This window comes from Rattus rattus, chromosome 18 (genome assembly GCF_011064425.1).
Source record: "Rattus rattus isolate New Zealand chromosome 18, Rrattus_CSIRO_v1, whole genome shotgun sequence".
NCBI lineage: Eukaryota > Metazoa > Chordata > Mammalia > Rodentia > Muridae > Rattus > Rattus rattus.
This window is the reverse complement of record NC_046171.1, coordinates 26125755-26148303: the sequence shown is the minus strand read 5'-3', so window position 1 is coordinate 26148303 and position 22549 is coordinate 26125755. Positions and strand designations below refer to the sequence as shown.

Here is a 22549-nt window from a genome sequence, read left to right as displayed (position 1 = left end):
CGTGGTGACTCCTCTCCTCTGGCTCAGGGACACCTCTCACCGTGCTCAATGGACCTATCCTGGCCCTGGATGCTGATGAAGATGTGTACGCTGTAGTCACGTATCAACTCCTGGGCACCCACAGCGACCTGTTTGTTATTGACAACAGCACGGGTGAGGGCTATGCAGCAGCTTACAAGCCAACTCCATGGTGGGGCTGGTCCAGGCTTGAGTCTACAGCAGTGCTTCTCAACCTGTGGGTCGAGACCCCTTTGGGGGGCAATTGACCTTTTCATGGAGGTCATATATCAGATATCCTGCCATATCAGATATTTGCATCATGATTTGTAGCTACAGCAAAATTACAGTTATGAAACAGCAATGAAAGTCATTTTATGGTGGGGGGAGTCATCACAACATGAGCATCTGTACTAGGTTGCAACATTTAGGAAGGTTGAGAACCACTGTTCCAGGGTTCCTCCACTGATCGTAGCCCACAGCCCACATTGTAACTGGATTAGGCCCCCAGAGGCTCAATGGGAGGACCCCCGAAGAAGGGTAGAAGCAGGAGTCTTGCTGCATAGACTCTTAGCCCAAGCAAACAGCCCCCATCCTCTCCCTGCATGTCCTGTGTTCTGGCCAGAAACACTCCCCGATCAGCCAGAAAAAAGTAATGTTCCTGTCCTCATACCAGACCCAGCAGCTCCTCAGCAGCCACATCAAAGCAATTTGGTCAGGACAGGAGGCCAGTCTGGTAACAGGGACACCTAGCAAGCGTGTCCCCCATGGAGCAGGTCAGTCCTCTGCTCTGGTCACTCTCAGCAGACAGGACCCCTGAGACTTGCAGAAGCCACCACGGAGGGACAACCATGGCAAACATGGGTGTTCTGGATTGTGGGGTAACTGAGCTGTCAGGAAATGGGGTGTCTTTCCTCCCTGTCTCTGCTATGGTGGCTCTTGTTCCATTTGCTAACCGTATCCCTCTCCCTGTTCATCTCCCTGGCTGGCGGCACCGGGTGCCAGGCGTGGTGACTGTGAGGTCTGGGGTCGTCATCGACCGGGAGGCCTTCTCGCCCCCATTCCTGGAGTTGCTGCTGTTGGCTGAGGACGTGGGACAACTCAATGGCACGGCCCACCTGTTCATCACTATCCTAGATGACAATGACAACTGGCCCACCTTCAGTCCTCCTGCTTACACTGTCCACCTGCTGGAGAACTGCCCACCAGGTAACGAGGGTCAGGCCCAGACCCGACTGCTGCTGCACCACCAGGAGCTGACAGGTAGAGGGCGGGGGTGAGGGGCTCAGATGGACACAATTCTCTTCAAGAAAGTGAGGACTGAGGAAGAGAGCATCGAAAGACTGGGCGTTCTTTCTCAGAACCTTGGTGTGCTGTAATGATGGAGTCCATTCCATCTGTCCTAGGTTTCCATTGCTGTGAACAGACACCAGGACCAAGGCAGCTCTTCTAAAGGACAACATTTAATGGGGGCTGGCTCACAGGTTCAGAGGTTCAGTCCATTATCATCAAGGCGGGATCATGGCAGCATCCAGGCAGGCATGGGGCAGGAGGAGCTGAGAGTTCTACATCTTGTTCCAAAGACAAACAGGAGAAGACTGGCTTCCAGGCAGCTAGGCGGAGGGACTTAAAGCCCACACCCACAGTAACACACCTACTCCAACAAGGCCACACCTCCTCATATTGCCACTCACTCCCTGGGCCAAGCATACACAAACCACCACACCATCCTATGAGGGGCATCTACTTATTATCACTGTTGTTACTTAGAGATGGGTTCTCAAAACTGTAGCCCAGGATATCCTCAAATGTAGCCCAGGCTAACTTCAAACTCAATACGTAGCCTAAGCGGCTCTTGAACTCACAGTAGTCCTCCTGCCTCAGCCTCTCGAGTGCTGGTATTGCAAGTGGGATTACGTGGTGTTGTCCATCTAAGCCTGACTGTTTTTTAAATTACCGTAGATTCAAAATCATTCTCCTTAATAATCCAATATTACAGAGGGAGACGGGTCAGTTTTATTCTAAAGGTTGCCTAGAAGAGTTAGAATATTCTGAAACACAAGGTTGCCACTCTGGTGATGGCTGGCAAGACTGTGGTGAGGAGAGGTCTCTTTCACACCATCAACAAAGGGTTTTGGGCTGTGAGAGATGGCTCCAGGGGTCTGAGTTCAAATCTCATACCCACAAACAATGCTGGTGTGGCTGTGCGTATGTCATGGGGGACAGAGACAGGAAGATCACTGAGAGACCCTGTCTCTAAGAAACAAGGCAAAAGTGGATAAAAGAAGATGCCTGGCATCCTCTCTGGCCCCTGTGTGCATGGGCATGTGTATCTGCACACACAGAGGTGCACATATACCACACACAATGAAGAGACGGTCCTGATAGATCTTTCTAGAAGAGGCCTAGATACTCACCCATTCCCTTATTCCTGCTTCCCACAGGATTCTCAGTCCTTCAGGTCACAGCCACTGATGAGGACAGTGGCCTCAATGGGGAGCTGGTCTACCGAATAGAAGCCGGGGCTCAGGACCGCTTCTTCATCCATCCAGTCACAGGAGTCATCCGTGTTGGCAATGCCACCATCGACAGAGAAGAGCAGGAATCCTACAGGCTGACGGTGGTGGCCACCGACCGGGGCACTGTTCCCTTGTCGGGCACAGCCACCGTCACCATCCTAATCGATGACATCAATGACTCCCGCCCCGAGTTCCTCAACCCTATCCAGACAGTGAGCGTGCTGGAATCCACAGAGCCAGGCACTGTCATTGCTAACGTCACTGCCATCGACCTCGACCTCAACCCCAAACTGGAGTATCACATCCTTAGCATCGTGGCCAAGGACGACACCGACCGCCTGGTGCCTGACCAGGAAGATGCCTTTGCTGTGAATATCAATACAGGTACGAAGGTGGCTGCCACCCTCTCCTAGCCCGAACCCAGAGTCCTTGCCCCCTCTTCCCTCTCTCCTCCCCACCCTCCCCTCCTTCTTCCTCTTTCTCTGCCACTCCCTTTGTATTCTTGTGGTCTTTTCCTCTACGGATGTCTCCATCCTGCTTCCCTTCCTTGTTCCTCTGCAGCCAGGCCCTCACCCCTGCCATCCACATCCCCTGACAAGCTGCTCTGCTCTCCCTGGCTCCTTTACCTGCAGTGTGGTGGAAGCGGTCACAGTCACACTGGCATCTGGCATCGCAGAGTTTCGATGTTTATAATTTGAACGGAAAACAACAATACCTCGTTATCATATACATTTCCAAAGGACACTTGGCGAAACACCTTTGATCGTGCATCTTGGCATTTAAACTTCCTGTAAATTATATCTGTGTCCTTATAATCTTCTTCCACCATCATAAAAGCAGAACCACTATTTTATCTCTCACAGTTTATCCCACTGACTGTAATTTTGGCACTTAGCTGTTTGTCCAGCAGTTAAATGGTTTGGTCCTCTGAGGAGTCAGGGAGGTGCATGAGTCTTCCACAGAGTGTCTTAAAAGTTAGCGTGACAGCGACTAAACGTGATTACAATTGAGAGAAATGGACTGAGGCAGTGGGGGTGCTCCACAGACGACAGTAGACAGCAATGTTCTGTTGTCTGGACAGTGTGGGGACAGTGGGATTCTTGTATGACTGTAGAGTCTTGACCAGAGTCCCCAGCAGACAGTAGTCAAACACGGGGTACAATTTAGATCCCAGGACCTAGAAAAATAGAGGGTAAAAAGTGTCGGGCACACACCATGGCATCAGTGAGCTGTTGGCTGGGCACACAGCCCTGGGAGGGAGGGATGTGTTCAGACTAAGTGCTGGCTGGAATGTGGGGAAACAGGAACCGGATACACACCACAGTGGCATTTACATAACTGTAGGGAGTAGATGGTCCCCAGGAAGACTTATTTATCTTTAAGATGCAGACTCTCACAGCCCAGCCTGGCCCCAAACTTGTAACACAGCCAAAAGGGCCCTTGAACTTCTGAGCCTCCCAAGGCCCTCTGCCTCCCAAGTGATGGGATTTCAGGCACACGCCATTATGCCTGTTGTACAGAGAGCTGGGGGTGGAGGTGCGGGGTCAAACTCAGAGCCTCCTGCATGCCGAGCCAGTACTCCACAACTGAGCTCTCTCTTCAGTCTCAGCACACGCATGCCACGAGAGCGCTCTGCCAGAGTGGAGAGGAATGAAGGAGTAGGGGGTGGATGCCAATAGTCATAGCATGCAGTGAGCCCGAGTAGGATTAATCTCACCCATATCTGTGACCCAAGAGAAAGATAGCCTATGAGCCCTGGGAGAAGCTGGTAGAATTGTGTGCTAGCCTAGGCCAGCTCCAAGAGGGTCCCAGCTATACTCAGGACCATCAGGGAGCTACCCAGCCCTGCTTCCCTGGATAGTGAGGCTCCCCAACTTTCTTTGCTACCCTGCTGCCTCCCTACTGATTCTTTTCTCTCTTTCTCTCTGTTTTTCTTTCCAGTGTCTACTCTGTTCACCTTCCTCATGGCCCTCAGGTCCCTTGCTCAGTTTTCCTACCCCTTTTTCCCAGATCCTCCAACCCTCTCCATTGCAACTGGGTTCTCATCCCCTTCTCCCTCTTACCCCGGCCAGCTCTGAGTCCTACAGCCACCTCCCCACCCATGAATGTCCCACCCTGTCCCTCCTCGCTGCACCCTGAACTAACCAATGTTAACCCTCTCTTTCTCCCTCACGGCTGGCAGGCCCGCAGGTTTGAGCTCTGTTCTGTCACTCCACACCTCATCTCCTCTCTGCTTCACCCCATTGCCTCCCTCCATGCCTCACACCCCACCCTTCCTGCCCTGGGGGCCAGCTCAGGCCTTGCCCAGCCTTTGCAGACTGAACGCAGCTGCCCTCTCCCCAACCTCGCTCCCCAGCCCGGTGGACGGGGAGCGAGAGTAGGAAGAGGAGGAGGAGGCGGCCACTCAGGGTAAGTGACCACCCATGGCTGGGGACCTGTGGAGGACAGCAACCCAGCAGGGGCTCTGCCAGGGGGAAGGATTTCCTAAGACTCTGGTACCTAAGAGGGAGAAGGAGGTCTTGGTTGAGGGCCAATGAAGGGGATACCATGAGGAACCACACAGGCAGAAAGAAGAATGGCTCCAGCAGATTGGCCAGTAGGTCTGCCCGGCACAACTCCAACTTCCAGAGACTTCCTCTCTGGTTTATGGAGCGGCCAAGGACTCAGGGAGTTACCAGGGAAGAGAAGGACACTGTTGTGTCCAACATAGATGGATATTTCTGTCCTACAACCATGCCACACCCTGCTTGGTCAGGATGAAGGGCCACACCTTGGGTCTCCAGAGTGTCCCTCCAGGGTCTGCCCCTCAGAAGGTTCCAACTGCCATGAGATCTTCCTAGATATAAGCATTTGTAAAACTGTGACATAGAACTTAAATATGTCATCTTAATTTCTAGTACTGGGTATTGGCAAGGCTTTCTCTATGTATGCTAGCCCAGGGTCCCATTACCACACTGTATTCCCAGCCCATCTCTAAATTTATTTTTTATTTTAAGACAGAGTGTCACTTAAGTTGTCTTGGACTCATCACCCTCCTGCGTCACATTTTTAAAAATTAATGACTTATTTTCTCGATTTGTTTTTGTCTTTATTTTTATTTGATTGTACTGGTGTTTTGTTTGCATGTATGTCTGTGTACCGTGTGCACACAGTACCCAAGGCAGCCAGAAGAGCATGCTTAATCCCCTGGAACTGGAGTTACAGATGGTTATGAGCCACCGCGTGTATGCATGTGCTGGGTATAAAACTGAAGGAAGAGCAGTGCTCTTAACCGCAGAGTCCTCTCCAGTCCTGTGTTTTACTACCATGCTCAGTTTGGTTTACTTTTTGTGATAAGGTCTTACTTTGTAGCCCAGGCTGGCTTCAAACTTACTAGCCTCCCGCCTCAGCCTCCACAGCCGAAGAAGATCTGTGCTTCTGGGCCTGGCTCAACTCAGCCATTTTCTTAGTGTATTCTTCAGTAGTACTGAGAAAGTTCACACTGTTGTGGAATGCAAGCATGCTGTTGTTTTTATTTTCTTTTAAAATCACACAGCACTCTGTATCTGCCAGGCAAAGTTATAAATGCTCCACTGATGGAATCTCATTTAATTTTTCTGATTCCCTGGAGCCCCTGAAATGTTGTTATAAGTCCCACCTTTTTGTAACCCAGGGAACAAGATTGACAGTTTGCCCAAGGTCACCAGCCTTGGCTGAAGGACAGAGAGATGGGTTCCACCTTATATTTGTGGCTATAAGCCATCCCAACCTCAAATCTCAGGCTCCATCAAGGACTAGTGCTGTCAGGGTGGGGATAGGAAACAGCAGGAGCCCAGATTCCAGAGGGTTACTCTCTGTCTGAATCCGATTTGGTCTCACCCATAGGATCTGTGATAGTGAAGTCCCCTCTGAACCGCGAGCTGGTTGCTACCTATGAGGTCACGCTCTCAGTAATCGACAATGCCAGCGACCTCCCAGAGCGTTCTGTCAGTGTGCCAAACGGTAAGACTCCCTGATGGTGTCTCTTCTTGGTCACTCAGAGCCATTCAAGGGCTGGGTGGGCTAAGAGTTACTACAAGCCTGACCCACCTTAGAGAAGTGACAGCCGAGCTAGGGAGATGGCTCAGAGGTTAGGAGCGCTGGCTGGTCTTCCAGAGGTCCTGAGTTCAATTCCCAGCAACCACATGGTGGCTCACAACCATCTGTAATAGGATGCCCTCTTCTGGTGTGTCTGAAGACAGCGACTGTGGACTAAATGTGTAGGCCCTGCACCCTTAGACTCTGACCCTTAGACTCCGAAGAGGGAGGAAAATTAGAACTGAGAGGGGACCAGTAGGAGGCAGGGTGACAGAGAATAATGACAGGACCCAGGGTGTGGCCAGAACCAGAGACAGGAACTGCTCTCCCCCCCCCCCATAATTATCCAATAGGAAACCCTGGGGTTGGGACAGGAAGCCAAGAGCAAAGAAGGGAACTCAAGGTGCATGGACCACAGTGGCCCAGGCTCATGATAGAGAAGGGCAAGCACCATATCTTCTAGGATATTATGGACTGGATTGGGAAGCCTAGGCAGAGCAGGTAGAGGAGAGAGTATAGAGATGGAGTATTCTCAAGTGGCTATTGACGTAAGACAAGGACAGTTGTTGGGCCTGGCTGCTTAGCTTCCCAGCCCAAAGCCCAAGGTTTTCAGGGGGAAGTGCATACTTGTTTTTCTCTCTCATGACCTGAGATTTTAAGGTCACAGGCCCAGGCTGCTTATGCTGAGGGGACCACTCCTAGGGGATAGAGAAGGCTGGATCAAAGAAATGGTGTGAAGCCACCCTCATCCCTAGCTCTCCAAGACTGTCAGGAAACTGTGTCCCCCCAAGGACCGAGGGTTCCGACAGAGTCACCCAGCCCATTGGTAGAATACAAGTCTCGCCTCTTACAGAAGAGCAATGATCAGATCAGAGGGAAAGCTCACAGGTTACAGTCTCAGAGTTGGGACAGATTCTCAGTGGGGGGGGAGATAGCTCAGTCAGTAAAGTGCTTGTCTTGCAGGCATGAGGATCTGAGCTTGATCCTAAGAACTCACATAAAAATTCCAGGCACAGTAACACCAGTAACCCCAGGACTGGGGAGGCGGAGACAGGCAGATCTCCGGATTTTTGTGACCAGTCAGTTTAGCCTACTTGGTGACTTCAGGCAAATGACAGAGCTGAGGAAAATCGATTGAGGTTGACCTCTACCCTCCCCACACAGGCACACACACACACACACACACACACACACACACACACACACACGTGCACACACTCATGAACATGAACATCACACACGCATAAAATAAAATAGTGTGAGGTATTGCTGTCCTCTGAGCTTGGAACCCCTGGGCTCTCAGGCTCCATCAAGAACTAGTGCAATAGGCATTGGGGTGGGACACTGGGGTCCATCTCTGGTATTAACTCCCACCCACACCCCAGCCAAGCTCACAGTCAACATCCTGGATGTCAATGACAACACACCGCAGTTCAAGCCCTTTGGAATCACCTACTACACAGAGCGGGTCCTGGAGGGGGCCACCCCAGGCACAACGCTCATTGCTGTGGCTGCCGTTGATCCCGACAAGGGCCTCAACGGGCTGATCACCTACACCTTGCTGGACCTCATACCCCCAGGCTATGTCCAGCTCGAAGACTCTTCAGCAGGTACGTGGCAGATCTCCACATACATCCTTACCAACATCTAGTTGGGATGCACCCCCCCCACCCCTGCCCTGTGCGTGATTCAAGATGGTTGACATGCCAGTCATTTCCGATGCTCCCAGCGGAGGATAGAATTTTCTAGTCCTGGCTGGGATAGAAGCCCGCAGATGTCTGTTGGGAACTTAGCAGACTCCACCATCATTTCTACCACCTAAACTCCTGTGAGCACATCCCCATGGGAGCAGGGTCATAGGTGTCCCAGAATGCCTTGGGGTCATTAATATTCATAAGAAGCAGAGGAAGCTTCTTACCCCTTCCCTTCATTGAGGAGGACAACTGATGGCAGGCAGTCCCTCCTCAGCCTCTGTCCTGTCATGGACAGTATGCTACCTACTCACGTTCCCGGTAAAGCGCCCCTCCTCAGAGAGCCCAGGATGAGAGTGGCCGCAACTCAGCCTTGGGCGCCTCTGTGTCTCAGGGAAGGTCATCGCCAACTGTACGGTGGACTACGAGGAGGTGCACTGGCTTAACTTCACCGTGAGGGCCTCAGACAATGGGTCCCCACCCCGGGCAGCTGAGATCCCTGTCTACCTGGAAATTGTAGACATTAATGACAACAACCCCATCTTTGATCAGCTCTCCTACCAGGTAGGTGGACAGACCAACACGGGGACAGGACCTGTACCAATTCCTTGGGGTCTTTGGTGTGCCTTCCACTCCCACTTGCTCCCCCTTGAGCCCCCCTGGAATGCCAACCACAGGAGTAGCTTGTTGTCCTGGGGCCTCGCTGCACTGGTGAATTCCTGGGCAGGGCATAGGCTCCAGGGTGACCCTGTCTTCTCTCTCCTCTTCTTTGTCCCCCACCCTTTGTCCCCCTCTCCAGGAGGCTGTTTTTGAGGATGTAGCTGTGGACACGGTCATCCTGAGGGTTACAGCTACGGATGCTGACTCAGGCAACTTCGCTCTCATCGAGTACAGCCTGGTGGATGGAGAGGGCAAATTTGCCATCAACCCCAACACTGTAAGTCAACAGTGGGAGGGCCTGACCCCCGGAGTGGGAGAGCCTGACTCAAGGAGTGGGAGGGCCCTGGTTTGAAACACCACCCAAAACATCCCAGGTGTCTCCGTTTCTGGGTTCTGTCACATCTGTGGAGTTCGGGCTTCTTTAGCTAAGTAAGCTAAACTCTCCTCAGAGTCCCAGGGGTTGTAAAGACAATGACCCACAGATTGAAGAAAGTGTGGCCACCAGCTTTAGGAACTGGCCCTTTGGTGACATGCTCCAAAACAAGTTCAGGGGACTGCTTCTTGAGACTGTTGTAAGAGCCGAGGAGCACTGTGGGAATTGGGTGTGGTGTTTGAGCACCTGCTGTATACATAGTCCTATAGTCAATGTGGAACGAGGAACGGTACCCCAAAGGGTAGGACCCACAAGTCCCCATAGGTCTCAGCCTTTCGTGAGAGTAAAAATTCAGAGGGAAAGATAGGCTGGTGACTCAGGTTTGTGCTTGTTAATCCAGAAGCTGCTGTGAGGAGACAGCTTTGTGACAGACAGGAGTGTCAACAGAGCCTTCTGCAGTGCCTGGAACTGGGGTTTTTGCCCTCCGTGCCCCACTGCATACTTCCCTCCAGGAGGTTTTACTCCTGCAAGCCTTCAGGCATGGTGCCTGGCATTACGGTGACTGTTACCCGAATACATACTCTATGCCAGCACCTGGTCAGGCAGTTGGCTTGAGCCTGGGCTAGTCACTCCTCAGAAGGGAGACGCCATAGAGACTGCTGCTCCTCTTGGGAGCGTTAAGACAGACTCTGTCCATAGTAGATGCTCAGTAAACACGTTAATTTGGTGAATCCCCTGAAACCTTCCTCCTCCAACTAGGGTGACATCTATGTGCTGTCCTCTCTGGACCGAGAGAAGAAGGATCACTACATCCTAACTGCTTTGGCCAAAGACAACCCTGGCGATGTGGCCAGTAACCGTCGCGAGAACTCGGTGCAGGTGAGGGTACCAACCTGGGCCCAGAACTCAGCCTTGGACATGCTGCAGTGCCAGTATCCCAGGGTCACTTCAACTTTTTGTAGCTAAGGGAGACCTTGAACTCCTGATCCTCCTGCCTCTACCTCCCAAGTGCTAGGATTTTATAACATGTACAACCATGCCTCATATATGAAGTGATGAAGACCAAGCCAGAGCCTCATTCATGACAGCTACAGAGACCAGCACTCTATCAACTTAGCCCCACCCCCAGCCTAAGACCCTGTCTCAAAAAATAAACAATGCAAATGGGTGTGATGGCACATGCCTTAAATCCTGCCACTGGAAAGACAGGATCTCTGTGAGTTCAAGGCCAACCTGGTCTACATAGAGAGTTCTAGAGTAGTCCAGAAAGACCCTGTCTCAAAACATAAATCAGTTTACTAGTTAAATGACAGGACCTTTCACCTGGAGTGGTACCCTGTCCCTCCTCTACCCCACCTTATCCCTATGGGGCGGGGTTTCCTAAGGGAGCCCCTTTCGGCTCTTACAATCTCCCCAGGTGGTGATCCGAGTACTTGATGTCAATGACTGTCGGCCTCAGTTCTCCAAGCCACAGTTCAGCACGAGTGTGTATGAGAATGAGCCAGCAGGTACCTCAGTCATCACCATGCTGGCCACTGACCAGGACGAGGGCTCTAATGGCCAGCTGACCTACTCTCTCGAGGGTCCCGGAATGGGTATGTGACTTTCCTTGGCAGCCCAGGAGGGCTTAGAGGATGGGGAGGGGCAGGCTGCAATGTCTCCCACCCAAGGGGAGGAGGAGAAGGAGGGGACCGGAAGGCTGCCTTAGCCAGGGCATTCACTTGTTCTCTCCCACTGCCAGAGGCTTTCTCTGTGGACATGGACTCGGGCCTGGTGACCACGCAGCGGCCGCTACAGTCCTATGAGAGGTTCAACCTGACTGTAGTGGCTACAGATGGTGGGGAGCCCCCACTCTGGGGCACCACAATGCTCCTAGTGGAAGTCATCGATGTCAATGACAACCGCCCCGTCTTCGTGCGCCCGCCCAATGGCACCATTCTGCACATCAAAGAGGTAGCCCTGATCCTGGGCCCACTGCCCACCTACGCGTGGTTCCCACATCCACTCTGCTGCCTCAGCCTGCATTCACTGCCTGACAGAGTAGAAGGCCCATTGCAAGAATGTGAACACTGAGGCCAGACTTGCCCAGTGCCACCTGGGAAAGATCTTGTGCACTCACTCATCCTGTGGGCAGTCTAGAAAGTCTGTAGTCTAGGAAAAGATCTGGGTTCAAGTGTAGCTCTTTCGGCCAAATGGTCATGAGCAAGCAACTCTTCTTGTTTTCCTCTTGAGAGCGGGCTAACAATAGCATAGACAGCATCTCTTGCTCGTAGACAAGGAGTATCTGGTCCTCTGCCACTCACTTCCCCTCAGACATAGTGCAAAATAGACACAGGGCCCTTCCGTCTGTCTGCTAGCCCTGTGATGCCAAAATGATTGGCTCAGTGTCTCATTCTTTGCTCCCTTGGCCATCCAGTTGGGGGCAAATGCTCTGTCTTCTGCTCTTCCTGGCCCCGGTGTCCTTGGAATAGTTGGGATATCTCTAGCTTGTCCTTTGCTTCATAAACTCAAGTAGGCCTCACAGCTCAGAACAGCCATGCTGGGACCATCTTCTTATTCTGTCTCCTTTTTGGGGTCCTGTAGAAGAGAACGATCCCAAGACTAAGCTCTCGGAAACACTAGGCCTGGTGTCACACTGCAGTGATCCATCAGCCCTTTTTGCTTTGCCCACCAGGGAGCTCACAGTGGCCCAACCCTGCAGAGACTTAGGACACGTACTTTGCCTTCAAGCTTCCATTTTGTACCAACCGTACCCCAACTTTTTAACTTATTCAGTCTTGTTACAACTCACGTATTCTTGTCAACTGCTTCAAATCTTTTTCTGTGAAAGGGATTGGGACATAAATTAATTACAATCTAATTCTTTTCCACACCAAAGACTGCATTTGCTAAGTTTTCCCTTCAACGACCCTCTCCTTCTGTATTTGGGGAGATCTGTGTCTCCTGAAAAGCCAGCATTTATAAAACAATTATCTGTCACCCTGCTTTTATCACTGCCACTTGGGCTTCTACTCGTGAATAACGAGAAAACAGTGAAGGCTTTGGATGAGCTGAGGTTTCTGACAGTCAAGGAGCATGTTCTTGTTGGGAGGAGCGGATGGGGGTGTTTAGGGCAGGGCTGGGGTGTGACTACAGTTGGGCTTCTGCCGGGTCCTACACCAAACTCAAGGGAATGCAGTTACTTGAGGCTTGGAGAAGAGAGGGCCTTGGCTGAGGCAAGAGCTCATCAGAGCCTGGCTCTGGGAGTTTCCATGCCCACATGTCCCCTCCCCATGACTCCCCCAGGAGATCCCGCTACGTTCCAATGTGTATGAAGTCTATGCTACAGACAAGGATGAAGGCCTCAACGGGGCAGTACGCTACAGCTTCCTGAAGTCAACAGGCAACCGTGACTGGGAGTACTTCACCATCGACCCAATTAGTGGCCTCATCCAGACAGCGCAGCGCCTGGACCGTGAGAAGCAGGCAGTGTACAGTGTAAGGGGGCAGGCCTGGGAGGAGGTGGGCTATGTGGATTTCTGCTAGACTGCCTCTGGGGGACTTGTTCCATTGGGCTTCCCTAGGGCCCTAAACCAACCCAACCCCATCTTTCTGCTCTGACTGGGCTCCTTCATTTCTAGCTCATCTTGGTGGCCAGCGACCTGGGCCAGCCAGTGCCATACGAGACGATGCAGCCATTGCAGGTGGCCCTGGAGGACATCGATGACAATGAGCCCCTCTTTGTGAGGCCTCCTGTGAGCTCACTCATCCCCTGTACCAGTGACATCCCCACAGGGCCTTCCCACCTCAAGTCCACATATTCTGCCCTGGTACACGTTGGGTTAGCATGCACTGTACTCCCCACAGGCAGCTGTGGCGTTCAAAGATGGGACTATTGCAAGGTATCACTCAAGTGATCCAAAAACCAGACAAAAGTGCCCAGAATCTACGTGTGCACATAGAGTGTGCATATAGTCATGTTCATATATGTGTGTACATACACAGCGTATAAATTGGCTCTGGAGGTTAAAAATTGGCTCCAGAGTCTTGAGCCAAGACTCAGCCCAAAGGATAGCGGGACTGAAGGGCCCTGTTGTGGCCCCCATACATATATATCCACACACACATATGTATATGTATGTATATATACATATATATATACACATGTATATTGTGTATATGTATATCTATACATACACACATATAAACACATATGTACACATATGTATGTGTGTATATTATACATACACATATATACACACATGTATACATACGTATATGTATATTATACATACACACATATATACACATATATGTATACATATGTATATGTATGTATATACATACATGCGCACACATATATAAATGATATCTCATAGAGGTTGTGTGCATGCACATAAGTGTTCAGACACTGAAGGAACATGCATTCAGATACTGGGGAGACATCAGAGAAGGTTAAGCCCTGATCTCATGGAGCTTACAATGGTCCTGCTTGCTCTCTGGGTGATAGAGGCCTCACGCCCACAGGGTAGGTACCAAAGGTCCTCTGGCCAGGGCTGAAGCTTGGACCTCCTGTAACAACCTCCTCTCTTACAGAAGGGAAGCCCTCAGTACCAACTGCTAACGGTGCCTGAACACTCCCCCCGAGGCACCCTTGTGGGCAACGTGACAGGCGCGGTGGACGCAGATGAAGGTCCCAATGCCATTGTGTACTACTTCATTGCAGGTGGGGTCCACAGAGCCAGTGCCCCACCGGCCCTGGGTTTGAGAAGGACCCTGGGTGGCCATGCACTCACCCTGTGCCCTGTCTGCCCTCAGCTGGTAACGAGGACAAGAATTTCCACCTTCAACCTGACGGACGCCTGCTAGTGCTTAGAGACCTGGATCGGGAGACGGAAGCCATCTTCTCCTTCATTGTCAAGGCGTCCAGCAATCGCAGCTGGACCCCTCCCCGAGGACCCTCCCCAGCCCTCGATCTGCTGACCGATCTCACCCTGCAGGAGGTGCGCGTTGTGCTGGAGGACATCAATGACCAACCGCCACGCTTCACCAAGGCTGAGTATACCGCAGGTGCAGGGACCAGCCAGGGCCTGAGGGCATGGGTGGCTGCTTCCCTGACATTTATGTGGCCTGCCTGTTCCCACAGGAGTGGCCACCGACGCCAAGGTAGGCTCGGAGTTGATCCAGGTGCTGGCCCTGGACGCGGACATCGGCAACAACAGCCTGGTCTTCTATGGCATTCTGGCTATCCACTACTTCCGGGCCCTGGCCAATGACTCCGAGGATGTGGGTCAGGTCTTCACCATGGGTAGGAGGCCCTGTTACTGCATGGACTTCAGTCCGGGGATGGAGTCTGTGTGAGCGCAGGACCTGGGTGGCCATCCATGTCAGCCCTTCTGTTCACCCGTGCAGTTTCTGCTCTTCTATTCATTCTTTACCACCTCATTTCCCTCTATACACACGCTTGTTCTTCTATGTGTGGGGGGGGATGCATTTTTATTCATTTAAAGGAGGGAAGTGCACACCCACACAACGTGTGTAGAGGTTTCAGGAGACAACTTGGAGCCACTGGTTTCTCCCCTTCACTGTGTGAATCCCCAGAGATCAATAGCAGGTCATCGGGCTTGGTGGCGAGCGCCTCCACCCACTGAGTCATCTCCCTGGCCTTGATTTACTGATTTTGTTAAACAGCAGGGTTCATGTAGCCTACCTTCAAGCTCTCTGTAGTCAAGAACGATCCGCAGCCATGCATGGCAGTGCAAGCCTTTAATCCCCGGCACTCAGGTGGCAGAGGCAGACAGATGTTCGTGACTTTGAGGCCAGCCTGGTCTACATTTTGAGTTCCAGGACAACCAAGGCCATCTAGGGTGACCCTGTCTCGGTTAAGAAAAAGGATCTTGCGTGCCCAGTTCTCCTGCCTCCGCCTCCTGAGTGCTGGGATCACCCTCGTACGCTGTTACACCGAGTTTATCCGGTGCTGGGAATGGAGCCCGGAGCACCATGCATTCTGGACAAGGCCTCTGTCAACCGAGTTGCAGCCCAGGCCTCTTTGTTTCCCCCCTCTCCCCTGTCATCCACCCCCCCCTGTCATCCACCCCACCCCTGTCATCCACCCCCCTCCCTGTCATCCACCCCTCCCCCTGTCATCCACCCCTCTCCCTGTCATCCACCCCTCCCCGTCATCCACCCCTCCCCTGTCATCCACCCCTCCCCCTGTCATCCACCCTCCCCTGTCATCCACCCCTCCCCTGCATCCACCCCTCCCCCTGTCATCCACCCCTCCCCCTGTCATCCACCCTCCCCTGTCATCCACCCCTCCCCCTGTCATCCACCCTCCCCCTGTCATCCACCCCTCTCCCTGTCATCCACCCCTCCCCTGTCATCCACCCCCCCTCCCTGTCACCCACCCTCCCCCTGTCATCCACCTCCCCTGTCATCCACCCCTCCCCCTGTCATCCACCCCTCCCCTGTCATCCACCCCTCCCCCCTGTCATCCACCCCTCCCCTGTCATCCACCCTCCCCCTGTCATCCACCCCTCTCCCTGTCATCCACCCCTCTCCCCTGTCATCCACCCCTCCCCTGTCATCCACCCCCTCCCCCTGCATCCACCCCCTCTCCTGTCATCCACCCCTCTCCCTTTCATCCACCCCCCTCCCCTGTCATCCACCCCCCCCTGTCATCCCCCCCTCCCTGTCTCTTCCCACATCTGTGCCCGTCCTCTTGTGTGTGGCGCATTTGCCAAGGCACTGGGGAGCTGGCATTCAAGCCGTCGTGCACACACTGCTTGAGTTTTCCTCTGTGTGAGTGAGCAAGACGCTCAGGGGCAGAGCCCATGAAGTGTCTACTACTCCCCATCTGACATGGGATGCGCCGTCTTGACATCCAGGTCTTGGCCTGATATCCAAGGCTCCCACACCTTCCTTCTGGTCCTTGCTTCTGGCCTCACATCCCCCTCCCACCATCTGTGTTGGTTCTGTATTCAGACAGGCTCCCCCCCAGGTCACCCACCCATCCGCCTTCACTTCCTTAACGCCAGCCCAACCTTCTTCTTTCCCGAGATGCCTGCCTTGTCCTTCCGGATTAAGTTCAGACGCCCCTGCTTGAGTCGGATAGCCAGACCTCCTGACTGTGCTTTTTCAAATGTGATGCTAGGAACCAAACCCAGGGCTTGGGCATGGTGTGTAAGCCGCCCTGCCACCAAGCTACGACCCCGGCCCCCACTGCTCTTACTTTAATAAACCAACTGCAGAGAAGCTGTGGAACTCACCACATGGGTTGCAGAGTGGCAGGTTTTGAACCCAGGTCTTGTCTATTTTAGGCCAGTGGCTCTCAATCTTCCTAATGCTGCAACTCTTTGAATACAGTTCCCCAGATGTGGTGGCCCTCAACCGTAAAATTGCCATTGCTACTTCATAACTGTCATCCTGCTACTGTTAAGAACCGTGATTTAACATCTGTGATTTCCAATGCTTAGGTGACCCCTGTAAGGGGTAATTTGACCCCTCCCAAAGGGGTCGTGACCCATGGGCTGAGAACCACCGGTCTAGCCTGTGCCATCTCTAGTCATCTCTCTGTTGTATTTATGGAGTTCTGAAATACTCATTGTCTACAAGCAGCCTTCCTCAACCTGTGGGTTGTAACCCACTTGGGGGTCAAGTGATCCTTTCATAGGGGTCACCTAAGATCACCTGCATATCAGATATCTACATTATGATTCATAACAGTGCAAAATTACAGTTTTGAAGTAGTGACGGAAATAATTTCATGGTTGGGGTTCGCCTCAACATGAGGAACTGTATTAAAGGGTGACAGACAGCATTGGAAGGTTGAGAAGCACTGGTCTAGTGCATGGGAAAGACCCTATAGAGCTCAGAAATAGTCATCACACCCTCATCATCTTCAGGCAGGAGAGCCTGAAGCTATTTAAAATGCAGTGTTGGGGTTGGAGAGATGGCTTGGTGGTTAAGAGCACTGACTGTTCTTCCAGAAGTCCTGAGTTCAAATCCCAGCAACCACATGGTGGCTCACAATCATTTGTAAAGGGATCCAATGCCCTCTTCTGGTGTATTTGAAGACAGCTACAGTGTACTCATATACATTAAATAAATAATAAAAATTAAAAAAAAATAAAGTGCAGTGTTTACATAAAGCTGGAGCAACCATTCAAGTCAGGAGACTTCAGCCAGGCATGATAGCCTATGCTCATAATCCCAGCACTTAGGGTGCGTGTACATAAAGAACCATGACTTCCCCCAAGGATGTGGTGGGTGCAGGATTTCTCACCAGTGTGTGAGGCCTCTGAGCTATGCACCCCTGGACTCTTTGACAGGGAGTGTGGACGGCATCCTGCGTACCTTTGACCTCTTCATGGCCTACAGCCCTGGCTACTTTGTGGTAGACATCGTGGCCCGAGACCTGGCCGGTCACAACGATACGGCCATCATTGGCATCTACATCCTGAGGGATGACCAGCGCGTTAAGATAGTCATCAACGAGATCCCAGACCGTGTGCGTGGCTTTGAGGAGGAGTTCATTCGCCTGCTGTCCAACATCACAGGCGCCATCGTCAACACTGATGACGTGCAGGTGTCCTGGGGCCCTTGGACTGGGGCGATGGGAAGATGGCACAGACGAGACCCCTCCTTAGTCACGTCATAGCCACATGGCTTTGAGGGACGGCCCCAGGTCTGTGGACCTCCCTTCCCTTGTCTGTAAAAAAGGCTGACAGTGAGTGAGCCCTGGGTGGGAGTTAGCGGCCAAGTCAGGGAGATCCAGGAGGGATCGTTCTCATCAGATGCTCGGGATGGGCTCCTGCACGATGCCTGCCAGTACTGTCTCATCCCCAGCCAGCCACGCACCTTCACACCCACAACTCCCTTCTGCCCAGTTCCATGTGGATACGAAAGGAAGAGTGAACTTTGCACAGACAGAGCTGCTCATCCACGTGGTCAACCGCGACACGAACCGCATCCTGGATGTGGACAGGTAGGTGGGGGGAGGGTCATGTGTGGACTACCTGTTATGGAAAGAGGAACTCGCAAAGGAGGCCCAGACTTTACCATCAGCCTCACTGCATGGTCAGAGCTGGGGAAGAATACAGCCAGGTAGCAGGAACATCATCCCTCCAGGCCTCACAGACTGGTCAGGCTTCTATTTCTGTGAAGACACCATGGCCACAGCAACTCTCATAGAGGACATTTAATTGGAGCTGGCTTGCAGTTCAGAGGTTCAGTCCATTATCATCATAGTGGGAGCATGGCAGCATCCAGGCAGACACAGTGACCCCAGGCAGACATGGTGATCTATAGGCAGCAGGAAGAGAGACTGAAACTCTGGGTTTGGCTTGAGCATCTGAACCCTTAATGCCTATCCCCCAGAGACACACTTCCTCCAACAAAGCCACACCTCCTACTAGTGCTGCTCCCTGGTGACCAAGGATTCAAACCCATGGGACCATTCCTATTCAAACCACCACATTCTCCATGTCTACGAAACTGTCCATTTGTTTGGGGTCCATGAGAACCCTGGATGCAGACCTGGGGGCCCTGTAAGATACCATGCTCTCCCAGCTAGGTGGCTTTGCTCTTGCTGGGCTTCAGAGCAGCATGTGAGCGTTTGGGCTCATGTGGGGGCAGAACACACTGCCCTGGGATGGAGGGTGGCTCCTGAAGGGAGTGGCTGGCTAAGGTAGAGCAGAGCCTGTGGCCCCTGTACAGGGTCATCCAGATGATTGATGAGAACAAGGAACAACTTCGGAACCTCTTCCGGAACTACAATGTACTGGACGTGCAGCCTGCCATCTCTGTCCAGCTGCCGGACGACATGTCTGCCCTGCAGGTACGCTTCTTGGGTCAGTCCCGGCTGTCTGAGTTGTGTCCCTGGACCAACCTGCTAATGGCCGGCCTGCTATCTCCACAGATGGCCATCATTGTCCTGGCCATCCTTCTCTTCTTGGCTGCCATGCTCTTTGTCCTCATGAACTGGTACTACAGGACCATGTGAGTGTCCCCACCTCCAGCCTGAACCAGCATAGCCGACGTCCCCTGGACAGTGGGCACCAAGGCAGGCAGGGCCAAGGACCAGATATAACAGGTCAGCTTTCACTGTGGAGCTGACTGACACTCTTTCCCTCCCCACTCCCTCTTCCTCCTTCCCTCTCTCTCCAGACACAAGAGAAAGCTAAAGGCCATTGTAGCTGGTTCTACTGGTGAGTGAAGGCTGGTGGGGATCAGGGTAAGGCAGCCTGGTCCTCCCCTTGGCTCTACCCTTTTCCTCCTCACTCAAATTCTTTCCCTGCAGGGAACCGTGGCTTCATTGACATCATGGACATGCCCAATACCAACAAATACTCCTTCGATGGGTGCGTGGACTCAAGTCTGCAGATCCCCTTTGGAGATCCCTGAAGGACCCAGCTAGTGAGAAGTATCTTGTAGCAGCCCCCACACTGGCTGAAACATGGAATGTGGGCTCCCCCTAGTGGTCTTTTCACTTCTCTGCACTCTCAGAAATGTTGTCCAGGTCCCCCTTACAAGGGAGCATAGGGAGGGGCTGATGCCTCCCTGAGAAAGCTGACCCAGGTTGGCACGCAGTCCTAGCTCTAACAGGATCCTACAGAAGGACAGAAGGATGTAGCCATAAGTACCACGGCAGCATTCCTGTGTAGACCTGCCGAAGGCACTATGGTGGGCCAAGGGAATGGGCAGTGTTAGAGGCAAGGCTATGAAGGCCTCTTGGCTACCCTATGCCATTCCCCAACTGCAGAGCCAACCCTGTGTGGCTGGACCCCTTCTGCCGGAACCTGGAGCTGGCTGCACAGGCTGAACACGAGGATGACCTCCCTGAGAACCTGAGTGAGATCGCAGACCTGTGGAACAGCCCCACCCGCACCCATGTGAGCCAGGGTAGCAAGCAGCCTGTGGCCAAGCTCAGGGCTTTGGAGGGTGGTTCCCTACCCCGTCTGCCTATGATTGTCAACCTCTCTGCTCCAGCCAATGCCCCCTCTCCCCCAGGGAACTTTTGGACGTGAGCCCGTGGCAGTCAAACCCGAAGATGACAGATACCTGCGGGCAGCCATCCAGGAGTATGACAACATAGCCAAGCTGGGTCAGATCATTCGAGAAGGACCTATTAAGGTGAGCCCTGTCCTGCTGGGTCCAGTACCCAGGCCCTGTCTGAATTTGATCCCTACTCAAAGATGTAAGGAGCTGGTTTATCTGGACCTGACTTCTTTCAGGACTGAAGGAGTCTGGGCACTAGGGTTATCAGGCTCGGGAACCTGTGGTGTCTTTAGATCTAGGCCTTCGGTTTCCAGGCTTTTCCCATTCTCTGCATTAGGACCAGACACCTGCACCACCGTGACTGCCATGGGCATGTAAGGGGCAGGGCAGGCACCAGCCTAAGTGGGGAGTTAACCTTCTCCCTCCCTCAGGGCTCGCTGCTGAAGGTGGTCCTGGAGGATTACCTACGGCTCAAAAAACTCTTTGCACAACGGATGGTACAAAAAGCCTCCTCCTGCCATTCCTCCATCTCCGAGGTAGTGAGGTAGCCTCGGGAGCGGGAAAACTTGTGTGGTGTGCCCCATTCCTGGGGATGTGTGTTCATTCATATTCTTCTCTCTCTCTCTCTCTCTCTCTCTCTCTCTCTCTCTCTCTCTCTCTCTCTCTCTCTCTCTCTCTCTCTCTCTCATTACTGGGAGTTGTCTGCTCTTCTCTCGATATCCTAGCAGCCAAACCCAAGAGCTGCTCCAGGAAGTCAGAAAGGAGGTTGTGATGTCTGGATCCTGTGGGGTCTTTCCTAGAAATGAGGTGGCCTCAAAGCAGTGGTTCTTAACCCCAAACCACCTTCTAAGGGGCCTTTACTTTAAGAAACAGGTCAGGAGGGCCAGGCAGGCCTGCCTATCCTGGGCTACTGTTCCAGCCACTAGAGATTGAGTTACACTACTGGCTTCCCCAAAATGCCCATTTCCACCCCGGCGTATGCTATGAAGGGGACAGAAAGCCTGCAGCAGGAAGTGCTCCTCCTACTTCTCGAGAGAGATTCTACCTAGTCATGCTTTCCTGTCAGCTTGGTCACAGACCCACATAGATACCACAGTGGTGTCCAGACTGATACCCATGTGCTTGAGGACAGGCGGTGAACCTTTAAAATCCAATCTGAGAAGGCCGGCCGGCCTGTTAGATCACGGCGGATCACAGCCAGTGTGGTTCTGGGGTGACCTGCTCATGCTCACATCCCAGGCATAGCCCTCAGCTCACTGTAGTTTCAGTCATGATGGTGTCCCTCTTTTTGCAGCTGATCCACACTGACCTGGAGGAGGAGCCTGGCGACCACAGCCCAGGCCAGGGCAGCCTCCGTTTCCGACACAAGCCACCCACGGAGCTCAAGGGGCCAGATGGAATCCACATAGTTCACGGTAGCACGGGCACACTGCTGGCCACTGATCTCAACAGCTTGCCTGAGGACGACCAGAAGGGGCTGGACCGATCACTGGAGACTCTGACAGCCTCTGAAGCCACTGCCTTTGAACGCAATGCCCGCACTGAGTCGGCCAAGTCCACCCCTCTGCATAAGCTTCGAGACGTCATCATGGAGAGCCCCCTGGAAATCACGGAACTGTGACGGACAGCAAGGCTTGCTGCTGAAGCAGGGCCATGGCTGGCCCTTCGCCCAGTGCAGCAGCCTTTGTGAGTGACCCTGGGCTGGCCCTGGCAGCCTGCACAGTTGCTCAGAATTGCATCCTGCCAGAAACTGATTCAGCATCTGATCTCTACCTTCATAAAATTGGTTATTTTTTTAAGAAAACTTTAAAAATGCTAAGTGTCTAAGGACAAGGCAAGGACGAGCGCTGGGGAAGCCCCAGAGACTGAAGACCAGCTCGGCTCTTCCCGATGCCTCCAAGGAACAGGGGTCCAGCACAGAACTGACAACCCAGCTGACCCACCCCGCCTCAGTTCAAGCCCCACTGTACTTCTGCCTCTGGACATCCGGGCGGCTCCCTGCCCCTGCACACACACGTGGATGAGGCAACCAAGCGTCCATCCCATCTCCCCTCATCGTCTTGAGGTGCCCAGTTGACATGACTGATGTCCCCTGGGTTTTGAATATAGAGTGTTTGTGTGTATCCCTTTTCTAAATTAAGTTATCCCCTCAAGATTTCCTCCAGGTTCTGTTTAACTGATACTCAGTCAAAGTTTCTGGAATGCTCTGTTTAAAAAGAAAAGCAACTCACATGGAACCAGCAATACACTGCCTTGGTGACATATGAAGGTTCTGG

The 22549-nt window shown here is 52.7% G+C and overlaps 3 protein-coding genes across 4 annotated transcripts; all 3 read left to right on the top strand.

The window, feature by feature from the left end:
* Nucleotides 1-638: 638 nt before the first annotated feature.
* Nucleotides 639-2929, top strand: LOC116887660 (cadherin-23-like). Its single transcript, XM_032889259.1, has 2 exons — nucleotides 639-1206; nucleotides 2442-2929. Exons 1-2 carry the CDS (start codon nucleotides 765-767, stop codon nucleotides 2927-2929), a joined length of 930 nt encoding a protein of 309 aa, XP_032745150.1. The 5' UTR covers nucleotides 639-764.
* Nucleotides 2930-4021: 1092 nt separating this feature from the next.
* LOC116887658 (cadherin-23-like) lies at nucleotides 4022-17693 on the top strand. Its single transcript, XM_032889258.1, has 14 exons — nucleotides 4022-4052; nucleotides 6381-6497; nucleotides 7958-8182; nucleotides 8658-8827; nucleotides 9063-9200; nucleotides 10056-10175; nucleotides 10714-10891; nucleotides 11038-11249; nucleotides 12582-12773; nucleotides 12917-13030; nucleotides 13872-14001; nucleotides 14094-14334; nucleotides 14422-14583; nucleotides 17606-17693. The coding sequence occupies exons 1-13, from the start codon at nucleotides 4022-4024 to the stop codon at nucleotides 14549-14551; spliced, it is 1998 nt and encodes a 665-aa protein (XP_032745149.1). The 3' UTR covers nucleotides 14552-14583; nucleotides 17606-17693.
* A 2324-nt stretch (nucleotides 17694-20017) lies between these two features.
* On the top strand, nucleotides 20018-22517 carry LOC116886925 (cadherin-23-like). 2 transcript variants are annotated; one of them, XM_032888404.1, is made up of 4 exons: nucleotides 20018-20167; nucleotides 20286-20408; nucleotides 20705-20809; nucleotides 21568-22517. In XM_032888404.1, the coding sequence occupies exons 1-4, from the start codon at nucleotides 20018-20020 to the stop codon at nucleotides 21892-21894; spliced, it is 705 nt and encodes a 234-aa protein (XP_032744295.1). In that variant the 3' UTR covers nucleotides 21895-22517. The 2 variants fall into 2 exon arrangements, with proteins under 2 accessions (XP_032744295.1, XP_032744296.1); XM_032888405.1 differs by lacking the exon at nucleotides 20705-20809.
* Nucleotides 22518-22549: the final 32 nt, after the last annotated feature.